Source organism: Anoplolepis gracilipes, chromosome 1 (assembly GCF_047496725.1).
Source record: "Anoplolepis gracilipes chromosome 1, ASM4749672v1, whole genome shotgun sequence".
NCBI classification, from domain to species: Eukaryota; Metazoa; Arthropoda; class Insecta; order Hymenoptera; family Formicidae; genus Anoplolepis; species Anoplolepis gracilipes.
In genome coordinates, this window is record NC_132970.1 from 14,709,310 (window position 1) to 14,725,149 (window position 15,840).

General features: G+C 34.5%; 5 protein-coding genes and 1 pseudogene across 7 annotated transcripts; 3 read left to right on the forward strand and 3 right to left on the reverse strand.

Moving 5' to 3' along the window:
• Positions 1–927: 927 nt before the first annotated feature.
• LOC140665770 (uncharacterized) lies at positions 928–4,188 on the forward strand (annotated as a pseudogene).
• On the reverse strand, positions 4,080–5,124 carry LOC140665787 (ERI1 exoribonuclease 3-like). The gene has a single exon (XM_072892332.1). It carries the CDS (start codon positions 5,122–5,124, stop codon positions 4,408–4,410), a length of 717 nt encoding a protein of 238 aa, XP_072748433.1. The 3' UTR covers positions 4,080–4,407.
• Positions 5,125–6,260: 1,136 nt separating this feature from the next.
• Positions 6,261–7,717, forward strand: LOC140665773 (probable protein phosphatase 2C T23F11.1). The gene is made up of 4 exons (XM_072892297.1): positions 6,261–6,447; positions 6,586–6,791; positions 6,867–7,092; positions 7,203–7,717. Exons 1-4 carry the CDS (start codon positions 6,261–6,263, stop codon positions 7,541–7,543), a joined length of 960 nt encoding a protein of 319 aa, XP_072748398.1. The 3' UTR covers positions 7,544–7,717.
• Arfgap3 (ADP-ribosylation factor GTPase activating protein 3) lies at positions 7,118–11,255 on the reverse strand. 2 transcript variants are annotated; one of them, XM_072892210.1, is made up of 8 exons: positions 10,927–11,255; positions 10,500–10,691; positions 10,263–10,394; positions 10,132–10,164; positions 9,095–9,391; positions 8,745–9,016; positions 8,317–8,662; positions 7,118–8,191 (listed from the first exon to the last, which is right to left on the reverse strand). In XM_072892210.1, the coding sequence occupies exons 1-8, from the start codon at positions 10,999–11,001 to the stop codon at positions 7,934–7,936; spliced, it is 1,605 nt and encodes a 534-aa protein (XP_072748311.1). In that variant the 5' UTR covers positions 11,002–11,255; the 3' UTR covers positions 7,118–7,933. The 2 variants fall into 2 exon arrangements, with proteins under 2 accessions (XP_072748311.1, XP_072748319.1); XM_072892218.1 differs by lacking the exon at positions 10,132–10,164 and having other exon boundaries at positions 10,927–11,253.
• Positions 11,256–11,531: 276 nt separating this feature from the next.
• Positions 11,532–13,714, reverse strand: LOC140673331 (uncharacterized). Its single transcript, XM_072906230.1, has 8 exons — positions 13,574–13,714; positions 12,910–13,087; positions 12,741–12,804; positions 12,538–12,644; positions 12,249–12,465; positions 12,048–12,181; positions 11,775–11,939; positions 11,532–11,704 (listed from the first exon to the last, which is right to left on the reverse strand). The coding sequence occupies exons 2-8, from the start codon at positions 13,080–13,082 to the stop codon at positions 11,605–11,607; spliced, it is 960 nt and encodes a 319-aa protein (XP_072762331.1). The 5' UTR covers positions 13,083–13,087; positions 13,574–13,714; the 3' UTR covers positions 11,532–11,604.
• LOC140673346 (MIT domain-containing protein 1-like) lies at positions 12,246–15,791 on the forward strand. 2 transcript variants are annotated; one of them, XM_072906267.1, is made up of 5 exons: positions 12,246–12,327; positions 14,233–14,382; positions 14,520–14,758; positions 15,202–15,398; positions 15,494–15,791. In XM_072906267.1, exons 2-5 carry the CDS (start codon positions 14,262–14,264, stop codon positions 15,654–15,656), a joined length of 720 nt encoding a protein of 239 aa, XP_072762368.1. In that variant the 5' UTR covers positions 12,246–12,327; positions 14,233–14,261; the 3' UTR covers positions 15,657–15,791. The 2 variants fall into 2 exon arrangements, with proteins under 2 accessions (XP_072762368.1, XP_072762374.1); XM_072906273.1 differs by lacking the exon at positions 12,246–12,327 and adding an exon at positions 13,864–14,145.
• The last annotated feature ends 49 nt before the right edge of the window (positions 15,792–15,840 follow it).

Consider the following 15,840-nt stretch of genomic DNA (forward strand, 5'->3'; position numbering starts at 1 on the left):
AGTATTGCAAATGTGAACAAATATTTGTAGTGTTAAATATAATCTTATCTGATATGGTAACACAATCGAAATGGTGTATCAAGCATCTGATCTGTGTGGAACAACTTGAACTTGAGATTGTGTGCGACTCTCATAGAGGAATTGGATTTTCAGTATACTACGAAGAATTCTACAAAAAGTCTACATATAATATTTTACAATAAAAACAGTATTGATGTGCCTATCAAGCTGTATTTATTACATGTGAGATTATATTAAAAATATCAAAAATAAAACATACACAGTTGAAACAAAATACTGAGAATTGATTACTATTTTCTTTACAGGATAGACCGAAAATGTTTAGCATTGATGCTGCTTTCGATAAGTCGATAAAATTAAATGAATCTCACGATGAATTCACTCATCTAATATTAAAGTTTCAGGAAAAATTTACCACTAATATAAAGTGTGAACAATCCACATCGATAAGTAAATGTCTCCTTTATTCAGAAGAGTGTACTCTTTATATATGTAAACTTTGCAGTCGAAAACAAGTGAAATTTTTGTCCAACAGATTTTCCACAGAAACAACCGCCCTATTGGAAGGACTAATTATACATGTACAATGCAACGATGGTACTGTCCTACTCCAAAAAGAAGTGCCCCTCTATGTGCAGATAGGTATCTAAAATTCAAATCGTAGACACAGAGGTACCTAGGTATAATCGTGCCAAGGCAACAAGGCAAGTTGCTGAATATCGTTAATTCGGGAAACGTGGCGACGCATGTATCTGTCACTATCGTGCCTATCGAAAACTATCCAAACGCGGCGCAGAATTTTTTCATAGAACCGGATAACATATTCTTACAAGCTGGGGAGAGAAGCTCGTTCGCAGTTGTATATAAACCATAAGTTCCAGAAACTTTAAATAACGAAAGGTGACGAATTATCAGTATTATAAATTTATTAAGTTTTTATTTTTTAAATATTCTATTATATATTTTTCTATGCAGATGTGCAAAGATTAAATTAGTCGCCGGTAACAATGTTTATCTTTATATTTAACTACCGAACAAATATCACTAGAATCGGAAAAAGATAATTATTTACGTTGCCACACGCCCAGTAATGTATCTCTAAGTCCAGCAACATCACCAAAGAGTATAACTTCTAGCAGGTTAGTTTATATTTTTACATACAGGGCTATTTATATAAAGTGAGGAAAAAGTAACTCTCCAAAATCTCAAAAATTTCCTGAGATATTTTAAAATTTGTCATGATACTTTTAGTATAAAATATGAAATATCTCAGGAAATTCTTAATCAAAAGGAGCTTTATTATAGTGTTTCGAAATCGCTTCAACAAGAGCTATAAAAATATGAAACTTTTCTGTAAAATTTATATTTTTCGAGATTTTTCAGAGTTACTTTTTTCTCACTTGATATAAATAGACACTCTGTATGTAAAAATATAAATTGACCTGCTAGAAGTGTTCTGATCTTTTCTAAAAAAAAAGTAAAAAAATTTAGATACTCTTTATTGCAACTAAAAACTGTACAAATTTCTCTTATTAAAGTTTTTTATAATTTCAACCAGATGCAAAATATTTGGACATTTGGGAATTTTATTGTTTATCGAGACGATTATTTATATTTATTTCTTTAATTTCATTAAAGGAATAAATAAAAATAATTTTTTTTATTATTCTAAGTATTCTTAAATAACATTAAAATTATAGGGTATTTAATATACATCACGATTATTTATTGAAAATAATAAAATAAAACGGTGATTTCAAATAGATTGATATTTGTTGCTTAAAATAATAATACCTTTTGTCGACGATTTATTTATTAAGCTTACGTTCCAAAACGTTTTCTTCGAGGAAAATTTTACTGGAAATATATAGTACACATAACGTATACTATATTATATGGAAAAAAATTTTCCTCGGAGAGGACGTTTTGGAATGTAACCTAAATATTATTAAAATTTTATCCAGAAAAAGAAGCTTCAACTATACATGCGTAAGTGACATAACATCATATGGCATGTGTTACAAAATAAACAGCGTATAGAGACAGTTACCATCACCTAAGTAGTTGCCGATCGACATTGGACATGCTGGTAATAACATGAAAGGCGCCCGCACTTTTGGATGTCTCGTATCACATTCATCGTTATTGAATTCTTTGAACATTCTTGGCGAGAAGAGGAAAATTGTTGAAAGTAAAAATTAGGTACTCCAGCTTCGGAGATTTTCTCCTTCTCCGGAATCTCCGGGCCAAAACCGAACAGGTGGCCATCCTTGGGCGTAGATGACGTCGGACGTCGGGTGCATACGATCGAGTCACACGTCATTAGATCAGCTGTTCGTCACCGGTCGACGGTCCACGCTCGCTTGCAACACGGGTTGTTTCGCCGGATGGGACAGAGGTGTGTATGTTTTATTCTTGATATAATATAATCTCACATGTAATAAAGACAGCTTAATAGGCATGTCAATACTGTTTTTGTTGTGAAATATTTCGAGTAGACTTTTTGTTGAATTCTCTAATATACTGAAAATCCAATTCCTCTTTATGAGAGTCGCACATAATATCAAGTTTAAGTTGTTCTGGATTAATATAGATCATGTGCTTAAAACACCATTTGATTGTGTTACCATATCAGTTAAGATTATATTTAACGCTACAAATACTTGTTCACATTTGCAATACTTTCACTTTAATCTGTAACTAGTAATCGAATAATTATCGATAGAGGACAATTTTTATCTATTTATGTATTATTAGCTATTGAAATATACCTTTATTGATTGCACACAATTTGGCTTTATTAACATTTCTTCTCTTCAACCAGATGCAAAATATTTGGACATTTATGGATGAACACTCTGTCAAATCTATGTATATCTCGACCTTGTGATAGAAATTTACCCATCAGTACAGTATACAGTGTAGCTGTACCAAGCAGTACAATTCCAATTAAGTCGACACACACTGTCTTAATATGGAATAGCGTAAAAATAGGAAAGACTGAAACTAAGGAATTTAGAATCTGTAACACGAATAATAATAAAATTAAAATTCAGATAGACATTATCAACTGACAATAAGAGTTTCAAGGTATATTACTAAATCTAAAAAGTTATGATTGAAACTCCTGTATTCATACAAGTATTTATGTTATAGTTTCTTGGGGATAGACAGAGTGTCAATACAAGCATGGTATTAGTAATGAAACGTCAAGGGTATAAAATGCTCGTCGTTAGCTTTAGTCCATATCATGTAGGTCCGGCAACTGGAAAAATCACTATCAAACATTATACGAGAAATGGTGGTGATTCTCAACAACATAAAAAAGTGTGTATAAATATTTATGGAACATTTTAATAACTTAAAAAATATTACAATTTTAATTGTGTGATAGATACCTTTGTACGGATATAGTGGGTACAATAACATAAAAATTTCGAATATACTGAAAGATACGAATGGAAAGATGATATTATCACTTGGTACTTTGTATCTGCAACGGTAGTCTTGACTGCATATATTACACTATAAAATATCAGAGACTTACAATCATTTGCTAAAATCAAAGTTATACCTAAAGGTTTGAGTAAATTAATTTTTTCTCTTTTTCGCTAACCATTACATATATATTTTGATAAATGATGTAAATATATATGCGAATATATATTTATTTATTTCAGTTATTTCTCCAACGATAGTTTTTCAAGGATCTAGTTGGCGTGTAAAGCCCAAAAAATTGATTCTTAATCCTAAAGACACTCGACGAGTGTCGATAAAATTCTATCCCAAAAAAGATTTTGCGATATTACAACATTCGGAGGTATCGCATGTTGCAACAGTGAATGTCATTTATGGGGATGAATCGATCCGCTGGCGAATACGCAGGTAAAAAGATGAGCGAATTTATCTAGACAAATTGGCATCAATTCTTATTACTAACAAAAAAAAATTATACTTCCTTTTTCTAGATTGTATAATAAAATAAAAGAATCGGATGGATTTTCGACTGAAAATAAAAGTGAGACATTCAAAAATATTATACATTTCATATGTAAAGGAGCTTGTTCAAAGCAGCTGAGCCATTCCAAACCAGTCTGTCAAATTCGAATTATTTCAGTGTTGTTCCCACAAAGGGAATGTTACCAAGCAGAAGAAGTTTTCTGTTGAAGATACAATGTTTGCAAAGGATAGAACGTAATATGCAAGCTATATTTGAGATTTATACAGAGAACCATAAACAAGATGATGATTAAAGTCATAAAACGACTGTAAATTAGATACGCAATTTTGTAATCAAAATATTTATTTATAATTAATATAATTAATTTTTATATACAAAAGTAATATTTTATTAACGTAAAAAACTGATTTTTGACAAATTTGAGTTTATATTTTTTTCGTCACTTTGTGCTCCTTTAAACTTAGTGCGGAACTTGTTAATGATGAAGTAACTTTAAATTGTGTGTTATAATTTTTTTTTAAAGCTTGTATTATAGAAACCATATTTTTCACATCCTCAATGCCTGAATGTAAGCGCCCTTGCAGTGGAAGATTCAATCGCGCAAGCATGTCTTTCAAATTCCTCGGATAATATCCAGTGGAGTCGCAAAACGTATGCTTCAATTCTATCCACTGTTTGAATTCATCCGGTAATACAATATTGTCCAATTCACACTGATTCGGCAGCATCGTCTTCAAGTCCCAATTTCCACACGTTATGAACGAGCTTTTGTCAGATTCATCAAAATATCCTCCTTCATTTAACCACTCACAAAACCTGGAGAACACTTCCACAAAGCAAGGCTGATTGTCCACTGTCTCCTGCATAATTCCTGTCAATTCTGTGCAGAATGGCGTGAGCTGAGGATGAATCCTAGGTTTAATATAAGCATGAAACGTATCCTTTAGCTTCCAATCTGTGGTGGACAGGGCTATGCATGGTAATTCTATGATCTCCTGTGGTTTGAGCACTGTATATCTGTCGCAGGTAGCTTCGAAATCCATTACCAGTAAATACTTAAGCTTTTGCACCACCTGGAAACGACTTGCCGTCGTTCTAGGATACCTTCGGAGAACTCGATTAGCCATTTGTTTGTTATTCATATGAACAAATTATGAGGCCTGTAAAAGTTTAAAATAATATAAATATGTTTAACTATTTAATTCGTTGACAAAAAATATTTTTTTAAATTTCATTGTTGATCAAGACGATTATTTATATTCCTTTAATTTAATTAAAAGAATAAATGAAAATAATTTCTTTTATTATTCTAAGTATTCTTAAATAACATTAAAATTTCAAGGAATTTAATATACATCACGATTATTTATCGAAAATAATAAAATAAAACGGTGATTTCAAGTAGATTGATATTTGTTGCTTAAAAAAATAATACATTTTGTCAACGATTTATTCATTAGGGTTACGTTCTAAAACGTTCTCTTTGAAGAAAATTTTACTGAAAATATACAGTACACGTACAGTATACCTATACTATATTATACGGAAACAAATTTTTCTCGAAGAGGACGTTTTAGAACGTAACCTAGGTATTAATAAAATTTTATCCAGAAAAAGAAGCTTCAACTACATGCGTAAATGACATAACATCATATGGCATGTGTTACAAAATAAACAGCGTATAGAGACAGTTACCATCACCTGAGTAGTTGCCGATCGACATTGGACATGCTGGTAATAACATGAAAGGCACCCGCACTTTTGGATGTTTCGTATCACATTCATCGTTATTGAATTCTTTGAACATTTTTGGCGAGAAGAGGAAAATTGTTGAAAGTAAAAATTAGGTACTCCAGCTTCGGAGATTTTCTCCTCTGGAATCTCCGGGCCAAAACCGGACAGGTGGCATCCTTGGGCGTAGATGACGTCGGACGTCACACGTCATTAGATCAGCTGTTCGTCTCCGGTCGACGGTCGACGTTTGCTCGCTCGCAACGCGGGTTGTTTTGCCGGATGGGACAGAGTTGGCGACCGGGAGTTAAATGTACGAGAAACTGTTATGAATTTGAAACGAAGTGAAGATCGCTTAAATCAATGACAACGTGTTATCACGAGTCTTGGCGCAAAATTCTGCAAACTGATAATCCAAACGAGAGTACCGCGTATAGCGTTTAATTCGTTTAACTGCAAATCACTTAACTCTCCGTTGTCACGACATGAGATATTGAAGTGTTAAAAACGCGCGTTATTCGCGAACGATATCGATTAGGGGAAGAGAATGGGGCAGACGCTCAGCGAGCCGGTGACGAAGAAAAAGTCAGCCTGTTGCCGAGACAATAACTATCGTGTCGGTAGCTCCTGCATGCAAGGATGGCGTATCAAAATGGAAGATTCGCACGTACATATACTCTCCTTGCCAGGTGACCCGGGCGCCGCGTTCTTCGCCGTCTACGACGGGCATGGAGGTAAATAAACGCACACTTTCAGTACAGAATAAACAGATTTATTGCGCAACAGAGCAATTAAACAACCTTTTTTTCAATTAACCGCTGTGTATCCATAAGATCTGACTTTTACATAAAAATATTTGTATACTCTTATAGGTGCAACCATGGCGCAGCATGCTGGAAAACATCTTCATGAATATATAATTAAAAGAAGCGAGTACAAAACGGGGAATATTGTGGAGGGTATACAGCAAGGTTTCCTAGAATTGGACAAAGCGATGCAGAATAACGCGACCCTCAGGGATGAACATGCTGGAACCACCGTCATCGCCCTACTTATTAAGGATAACATTTTGTACAGCGTAAGTCATTCGTTATTTTAAAGGTATATATCTTCGTACATTCGAATACCTGATCTGAATGAAAAAGCTTTTCAGGCTAACGCGGGTGATAGCAGAGCGGTGGCATGTATCGGTGGCAGGACGGTACCGCTTAGTCGAGATCATAAGCCCACATTAAAGGATGAGCGCAAGCGAATCGAAGCAGCGGGCGGTTTCGTCGAGTATAAAAGGGTGAACGGCAATCTGGCGTTGTCTCGCGCGCTCGGGGATTTTATATTTAAGCGAAACGATTATAAACCACCACAGGAACAAATCGTGACTGGTAATAGTAACAGAATTTAGATATATAAATGGCTAGAGAAATGCTAGACTTTAATTTCAACTTTTAATATACATATTCACGCATATTTTAAGTTAACAAATTGCTTGCAGCCTTTCCCGAGGTGCAACAATTTCCTATAACCGAAGAGTGGGAGTTCGTTGTTCTGGCGTGCGATGGTATCTGGGATGTGATGACCAGCGAAGAGGTCGTTAAATTCGTGAGGACGCGATTAGCGCAGATAAAACTCGGCGACGCGGACTCGCATCGTAATGTCACGATACGTCCCGAAGAGATCTGCGAAGAGCTTCTTAACTGTTGTTTGGCGCCGGACGCTCTTATGGGCACCGGTTGTGACAATATGACAGTGATACTCGTGTGCTTTCTCCATGGCAAACCATGTTCACAATTGATTTTGCGTTGCCAGGACTTTTCGCCGAATATAGATCTATAACTATTTTAGATTTTAGTGAGAAAGATATAAATGTTTGATCTAAATTATTGTTAAGTATATTTTACTTTCGTCGGTGTACCTTGACTTTTTGATATAGCGATATTTGTTATGCAATGTATTACACAATACACTGGTTCTGTTGATAAAGATGGGCGAACGTATATTTATAAAATACATTTTGCATTCATATTTTTGCTCTTGAACCTGCGTAACATATTGCACTCGCTTTGTGATCGTCAGTTTTTAATCGTTTCATATACAAGAGTATCTGTAGAATAAGTTACGCAAAAGCTCAATTATAAGCTTTTATTTACAATTCTGAACAATGGACAAGACTGGGTCCGGATAATAAGTATTTTAACAATTTTCGTGAGACGCAAAAAGATTCATTTAAAGTCCATAACGATCTTGTATAGAGGAAACTGCTGCGTTTGCAAGCGAGCTGAGCCTTCCGGCAACTTTGTTTACACCTTGACGCACGCTTTCTCTGACATCGTCGAGATCTACAACACCAGCTCTCCCCGCGGTCAAACGCATAGATAACGAAGACGTCGGCGAAGTCGGCGTAGAACTTTCAGTGCCGAAATAATCAGCCGACGAAATGCTGGACGAACCCTCAAAGCGACGTAAATTATTCTTACGTTCCCACTAAAAATTTATAAGATACATACGCACTGAAAAATTATTAAAAAGACTCGCTATATTCTAGAGAGCCAGTAAAGCATAATTTTACAAGGAACATTGATACATTGAAATATACAATTTACACTCACCACATTGTCGGAAGTACTGTCTTGAAAATATTGGTCTGAGCTAATGGCCTTGGCGCTACCGAATTTTTTTTGGGCTTCTCCCTCGATAGTAGACGAAGATTTTGCGTCGCTCTTAGCATTTGCGATACGGCTTGTGGGGGCCAATCGTTTAGGCGGTTCCGGTTCTGCCACTACCACCACCTCATCACTTCGCGAAGACGGTTTGTTATTAGCATAAACTGAGTAAAACTCGTCTAAGGTAAAAAAAAGATCCGTCTCTCCTGATAACACTTCCGGCGTTGACGTTATGATTTTGGATTCTTGCGTTATTGTCTTCATGTCGCCAAGTGCAGAGTGACTCGCCCCACTAATAAAGAGAGGACTTTTATATACAGATAAAGTCATGCGTTAAATAAATTTTACAGAATGAGAGAGCTTAAACTTAGTACCTTCGTGCGTTAAATCCCATTCCAAGTCGTTCTGCTTGCGTGGCTTTTGATGGATCCAATTGTTTCACTCTCTCCTCTACTTTCTTGGCTTGTTGAGTCAAATTTTGCTCATACCGCTGGGCTAGACGCGTGGCAAGCTCATCCTGCTCTTCTTTTGTCACTTCCTTGTCCTTCTCTTGAGCTTGTTTACATGCCTCTGCGACGCTCTTCTCCAATTCATCAAAATTGGTCTTGACTCTCTGAGCTCCTAAGCTCCCAGCCTTTTTTCCTAACTATTATTAAATTGAAGAAACGATAATAATTACAATTTATCGTTATATTATTGTTTCACCATAAATATATAGACTTACACCACCAGGACGTTTAGATTGTGCAGTCCTGCAGCCTATAGTAGGTTTTCTCGCAGTTTGTATATTTGAGACAGGATCAAAAAGCTTTACAGAAGGTCCCAAGGAATTGGAAACGATTTCTGATGCATTTTTTTCTGCACTACTAATGTTTGACACAGTATTAGGTGTGAGGAATGCTTTCTCTTCCGTTGAAATTATCAGTTTGTTTTCGTGTAAATCTAAATTTTCATGCTGCTTAAAGAAATCTGGCTCGTTTGTTTCTTCTGGCACTATCTCTGTGCTTTCTTCTAAATGCAGCTGTAAAAAGAATTATTATATTTAATCATAGGATATTTCTAAAATATTTGGCCAACATTATCACTAGTGCACAGTATAATGCACTATTACAGTATTGGCATTATTACTTCTTTCATTATTTATCAAGTTATATTTCCTTTCATTCCTTTATCTGAGTAAATTAAATAAATGATAAATAAATAAATATTTATTTCTTAAATATTTGACAATTTATTCAGATAATGGAGTTTTTATTAAAAAATATAAATGTTTTATTATTAATTACAATTAGTTTATAACTGTAAAGGAGCATATACATATTAATATTGGTAATACTTATTTGTATTTATTATATTCTCTTTTTCATGATTAGTTAAATTCTCTAGTAAAGTATAGCCAAATATTTTAGACATACTCTGTATAGATTATTAAAACAACCAAAAAGGACAAAATATATATTATTATAATTATATAGTATTAAAAATATATACCAGGTAAGGCTTTCACAGTGAATCTGTTTAATGGTGATAAAAAAAATGAAAACATCTTTTTTAAATATCAAACTTACACACATTTAAACAGTTTTGTGAATTACTTTACAAATACTGAAAACTGTGCACTGACATTGAACGTATAAAAAAAATTACATATGTATGTATGTAAGAAAAGTAAAAAGCAATTTTTAGGACAGTTATAAGCAGATGTTAGTAAAATTCTGAGAAAGAAAAAAAATGAACTTTAGGAACATTTACTTAGCTCACCGTTGCTTTATTTTTTGATGTAGGAAGGGAAACCTATAATTATCATGTTTATATAGTTACACCAGATTTCTAATCATGTCTCTACTATAAGATCTACAACTAATATTAAATTCATTTCCATAATCTCATACCTTTGTGCCATAACGACGCATTACTTGGGCAGATGCTTGACCTAATTTTTCCCTGTACAGCATAGCTGCGCGCGAATTATATTTCTGTTGAGCATCAGTCATAGTACAATTGTGTTGTGCAAAGAATTTTTTCTAAAAATTAGAGATATATAAGATTGAAATATATATTGAATAAATTACAAATCATAATTTAAACAAAACAAAAAAAAGGAAATATTATAAATTGTGAAAACTAACAGCATTGGCATTACCACCCAGCTGCATATTCCTGAGATGTAACCATGTCCAATTTGTGTCAAGTTGCGTAGATTTGACAAACGTAAGATGCACTCCTAAACCACGATGCACCGCCGAACAGTCGATGCACAAGAAGACTCCATACGTCACACTGGCCCATGCTGGATTTTTTGCATTACAATCAAAACATGTCTGAAAGAGTGGAAAAGTTATCGATGCATATAGGTTCCATCGGAATCTTCATATATAAATGATTCACGAAATATAATACAGCTGTCATTTACAGATTGGATATCCCCTTTGCGATCACCACTTTCATACGTGTGTTACGTGATTAGGGGAGAAATTCTCGAGAGAAATTGCAACGGTCTCGTTGTTTTATTATTATTTTCCGTATATTTAATATCAGCTTAAATAAAAGACAAACCTTGTTGGTTGGAATGGTTCGCAGTCTCTTGAAAATTTCCTCGATATCTGCTTTACTGGGCGCAGAATCTGCCATTTTTGACGTGTTGTCAACGTGCGTCACGATAAAATTCTGGGACGCGTGGCGAAAGTTGGTTGCTCGGCGCTGAAGTCACTTGAGTGACGATTATTATATGATAATGCTTCACGGCAAACAGGAGGGAACACAGGAAGCGTAATGAATGCAATAAAAAGCATATGAGAAAACTGCAATATAACGTCGATGGAGGGTATGTACATTCACGAATAAGTAAAACTATTTGTGGAGAGTGGAGACACGAACCCGTGACGCGGCAGATTGCATGTCCTACATTATCGACTACAAACTCTTGACATGCGCTCTACTTTACCGACCGACTCAATGTGTGTTCTACGTTATCGACTTATAAAAGTGTGTGTGTATATATATATATATATTTTGTATATATTTTTAGTAGATTCTAAAGTTACTCAAGGTTCGAGGGTTATTTTTAATATTTTGTAGCTAATTGATGTGATAAATTTACATCGCTTTTTTTCAAGGATTCGCTTCTTTGTCGAGATACGTGGTAAAGAAAACAAAAAAAATTGTGAGATTCAAGAAAGCGTAAAATTCGGTTTATTTTATAGTTTTAAAGTGATAAAATAAATATAAAATGCTTCATCTTTTTTTATCTGTGTATCCATCCATGGATCGCTGCCCTGTATTCGGTGAATCGCTCACGTTCACTTCCTCTTCCTCCACTTCCATACTGTTCAATCTGAAAGTATTAAAATTATATATTTTCTTGGGAAAAAAATGTATGCATTCCATACAAGAATAAAACCTACTCATCTTGTTCAAGGCTGTAGAGCATTTGAAAGCCAGCGTCCAGACTGGGTGGAAATCCCTTTTCAGGATCAAGCAACTGTAATGTTGGAACTTCTCGATACACATTGCCAAACTCGTCTAGTTCCTCGAATTTTAGCTTGCTAGTTGCTTCATCTAGAACCATTCTGTTGAAAATTTTATTTTGACATAAGCAGCATTTACTTTGTTTAGAAAATTGTTTGTGGCTCAATATGCATTTGAATATTTAATACAAGAATTAAGTTCAAAATTGCCTTTGTTTTTCCATTGTTTCCTCGACCCGTTTTCTCATATTCTCTTCAAACTTAATGACGTACTCCTGATAATAGTCATGCAGTGCTGCTACTCCTCCCATACCTGTCTCAAGCAGCACTCTCTCTACAGCATCCTAACAAAAGTTTGTTATGTAAAAATAAACATTTAAAAAGTTATATATATTTTTTTTCTTATTTTACAGGAAACCCATGATTCTTCTGTTCAGTTGCTGCTTTTAACAAGAGAGTCATTCGTCTCAGAAAGTGATCTGCAACATCGGTGAGTGTTTCTATAGCAATATCGGACGAGTTTTCGAATCCGATGTGAGCCAATAAAACAGTTACAGCATATCTCAATAAGTTCCGTGCAGTTTCTGGTACTAAATGATGTACAGTGGAATAATCATCAAATGTATTTCTGAAATGATGCAATTAATGATTTATATAATTAGATAACAATTTAAACTGACAGTGACAATATAACAAATACCCTTTTGACTGATAAGGCAGGAAATGAAATAAACTTTTCGAATGTATCTTTTCTTTGGAATCTTGTGATTCTATGACAGTCATATTTCCAAGCATAGTTCCTTCTTCCTGCAAAAAGTAAATTATTATTATTACTTTTGACTAAGCAACATATCAAATATTTTGATAAATATTTGAGTCAAAAGCTATATTTCAATCTTCTACCATTGTTCGTAATTGTTGATGAAAATTTATGGTATTTAATATATGTAAGTTTCCCATTGGTAATCTATAATAAAATAACATTTTTCAATATTAACAACCTTAATAACAGTTTATTTTAATATTAATGCATTAGTTTGACATATCAGTGTTGTATAAACATTGTACTCACTGTAAATATTCAGGTTGTCTGTCAATTCGATAATCACAATCAGTGTTGTTTGAATCATCCATAGCTTGTTGCAAGACATTTTCTATGAGATCTGGTGTTACTATTTCTTGTTTGACCATCTCTCGTGATGGTAACTCTCCCCACAAACCACCTAAACTTTTGCTAGATTTCATTGTTGCTTGAAAAATATACAGGAAAGTGTTATTCATTTACTGCTCATTCATATTAATGGTATTACATTTATCTACATAAATCGATAAGTTAATATAAAAATAATATTAAGAAAATCTTCCCCTTTAATACATTTATATATTAATATAATTTAAATTTAAACAAACCCAATATATATTTAACAAGTCATAGCTATCTAATAATTATTGAACTTAATTATTGAAATAGATATTTAATAATTTATTACATGTGTGCACTGATTAAATCACTGGGAGAATATTTTTGATTCAGCAAATAGCAAAAAAATAGATTTGGAAAATACATCTCTGTGTCAGCAGAGTATTTTATTCAAAATTTAATGACATTGGAATTCCCGCTCATTGATAACGGGCAGTCACGTGCTATACCGCGTCAGCGAAACATTCTCGTTACACACATTCACACAAGCGGGATTTTTCCTTGTCAGTCAGCAGTTCCCCTTTCCCCATCTTACCGGGTGATCGAGCCTGACGCGTAAGGTTCTTCCCCAAGCGGTCCTCGCACGTCGAGCAGTTGCGGGTCGCGGGACGATTTCACGTTTCGTCAACAAACATGTTATACTCGCGCGACGATTCTCAATTCTAGTTAAAATTTAGGTTAAAGTCGTTCGTATATCATACGAGAAATTTATTTACGGAGTGCGTTCCACTTGCCGTTTGCAGCGCTCGCGAGCATCGTCCGTCTTCCTGTGAACTTTCAGTGAACGACAAGGACGGGGACGATCCCAGCGCGTTGCTGACAACTCAAGTGGAACGTGTCTAGTATATATATACATCACGGTGTAGCGCCATGTTCAAACAGTACGATTCGTCGAGTGATCGTGAGCGGGCGATTCCTCGACATATTTGAAATTTGAGTGCGGGTCGAAAGAGGAAAAAAAAAAAGTAGACGTGAGACCAGATAAACGCGTGCTAAAAAACCATGTGCGTCTAGTCGCGTGCAACTGTCAAACGTCAGGTGCCTTCACTCGCTCGTCTCGAGAATTGCGTGTATCGCCTCGCATATATATCCATCGGTGCTATACTTGTGCGCATAAAGATAATCATCAGTAGAGATTAGCGAGCAACAAAGACTACCTCTGACGCGATCGTTAAACGCGTTTAGTTCTTTCAGGAGAGTCTCGACCGTTTGTCAATGGAACGATGGAATCCGCGGCGGTCTCGGTCTTGAAACGAGCAGTGGAGATGGATAAAAAGGAACAGTTCACAATGGCATTAGTATTGTATCAGGAAGGCGTACAGATACTCCTCGATACTGTAAAAGGTACGATGTGTATATGGTATTTTTACGCTTCTCTTTCTCTCTCCTCAAAATCTCTGTCACTTTAAAAATGCTATATTAGCTTTATTGTTACTATCTTTCGTCAAGAAGTTCAAGAATCGATAATAAAACGACTGCAGAGACAAAGGAAACCTACAAGGTGGAATACCTCACGACCAAGGCCAAGGAGTACCTGGACAGAGCCGAGACTGTGAAGAAACTAATTACTGCGAGGAAATCAGCTGGTATATACAGGGAATTGACCAAGATCGAGAATGGATCGACGGGGCACGGCTATGCGAGTGTTTTTGGTAGATTCTTGGATGGTAGTGTCACATATATCAACATCGAGGATCCATATATACGAGCCTTTCACCAGGTGTGTATGTGTTCTATGAATCTTATTCATTCGCTTTGTAAAATATTTAAAATTTTAAGATAGTTTGCAAGCTTTGAAAACTTTGCAAGTTTACAGCTTTCGCTAAACTGAATAAAAAATATGTTTAATCAATATAGGTTTGCAAATCAATCCTTTTAAAATAAATACTGATTTTGATAATGTAAGTTACTTATTCATTTATTCATCTGTTGTTAATTATAAGTTTCCTTTAAAGAAATTATTTAGGTGGTTAGGTTCGAACTATTTTATTATTATTATTTTTTAGAATTTTCTACATAAAAATCCCTGAATTTTTTAATCAACCTTTGACCAAACATTTTCTATTCAGTTTAGGGAAAGCTGCAAAATTTTGTACCCTGTTTTTAACATCTTTTAAATTATTTTAAGAAATTATTGCACTAATTGCAGTATTTCATCTACAGTGTCAGAATCTGGTTAGACTATGCGAGCTGGCTGTTCAAAAGTGCTGTGCATTATCCAGGATATCTCTGCTTACAACTTACGAGTCAGAGGAATCTAGCCAAATTACTAGATTGGCCGAGTTGAAAGAAAGTTTAGCATCTCGCAAGATCTCCTTTGATTTCTCTTTTTCTGAAACATTGCACGACAGACAAATTTCGTAAGTCTGACAACATAAGCTTACATTGAAAATTTTATTTTTACATTCTTTTATAGGTAATCTCTTACTCTATTTCACATTGATCTTTATTTCAGATTGAGTAATGGATGGGTGATAAAAATCGGACGTGGATTAGATTATTTTAGAGCGCCAGAAGGCAAATTTGTTCTTGGCTCTTGTGATCTAGAATTAAGACCATGTTTGGAGACTACCATAGACATTTTTCACAAAAATCAACTTCAAAATGAGACAAGATAGAATTTTACATCAATTTACAATAAAAGTATAGTTAATATTTTTTTATATACTGTTTATTAATGTATTATATATATATATATATACACATTCATTATATATACATTCATTATATATACATATTATGGCACATTTAGCGCGTGATAGTGATAAAGCATCTATTTTTACAGTATATATCCTTATTATA

Excerpts from the sequence above, each read along its gene's own strand:
- LOC140665773 (XM_072892297.1), top strand. The coding sequence starts at position 6,261 with ATGGGGCAGACGCTCAGCGAGCCGGTGACGAAGAAAAAGTCAGCCTGT. Across the intron at positions 6,448-6,585 it reads CGTCTACGACGGGCATGGAG|GTGCAACCATGGCGCAGCAT; the intron begins GTAAATAAACGC and ends ATACTCTTATAG. Across the intron at positions 6,792-6,866 it reads AGGATAACATTTTGTACAGC|GCTAACGCGGGTGATAGCAG; the intron begins GTAAGTCATTCG and ends AAAGCTTTTCAG.
- Arfgap3 (XM_072892210.1), bottom strand. The coding sequence starts at position 11,001 with ATGGCAGATTCTGCGCCCAGTAAAGCAGATATCGAGGAAATTTTCAAG. Across the intron at positions 10,692-10,926 it reads GAACCATTCCAACCAACAAG|ACATGTTTTGATTGTAATGC; the intron begins GTTTGTCTTTTA and ends CCACTCTTTCAG. Across the intron at positions 10,165-10,262 it reads TGCGTCGTTATGGCACAAAG|GTTTCCCTTCCTACATCAAA; the intron begins GTATGAGATTAT and ends TGATAATTATAG.
- LOC140673331 (XM_072906230.1), bottom strand. The coding sequence starts at position 13,082 with ATGAAATCTAGCAAAAGTTTAGGTGGTTTGTGGGGAGAGTTACCATCA. Across the intron at positions 12,466-12,537 it reads CTGCCTTATCAGTCAAAAGG|AAATACATTTGATGATTATT; the intron begins GTATTTGTTATA and ends GCATCATTTCAG. Across the intron at positions 12,182-12,248 it reads AGAAGAATCATGGGTTTCCT|GATGCTGTAGAGAGAGTGCT; the intron begins GTAAAATAAGAA and ends AACTTTTGTTAG.
- LOC140665787 (XM_072892332.1), bottom strand. The coding sequence starts at position 5,124 with ATGAATAACAAACAAATGGCTAATCGAGTTCTCCGAAGGTATCCTAGA.
- LOC140673346 (XM_072906267.1), top strand. The coding sequence starts at position 14,262 with ATGGAATCCGCGGCGGTCTCGGTCTTGAAACGAGCAGTGGAGATGGAT. Across the intron at positions 14,383-14,519 it reads ACTCCTCGATACTGTAAAAG|AGACAAAGGAAACCTACAAG; the intron begins GTACGATGTGTA and ends AAACGACTGCAG. Across the intron at positions 15,399-15,493 it reads TTGCACGACAGACAAATTTC|ATTGAGTAATGGATGGGTGA; the intron begins GTAAGTCTGACA and ends TCTTTATTTCAG.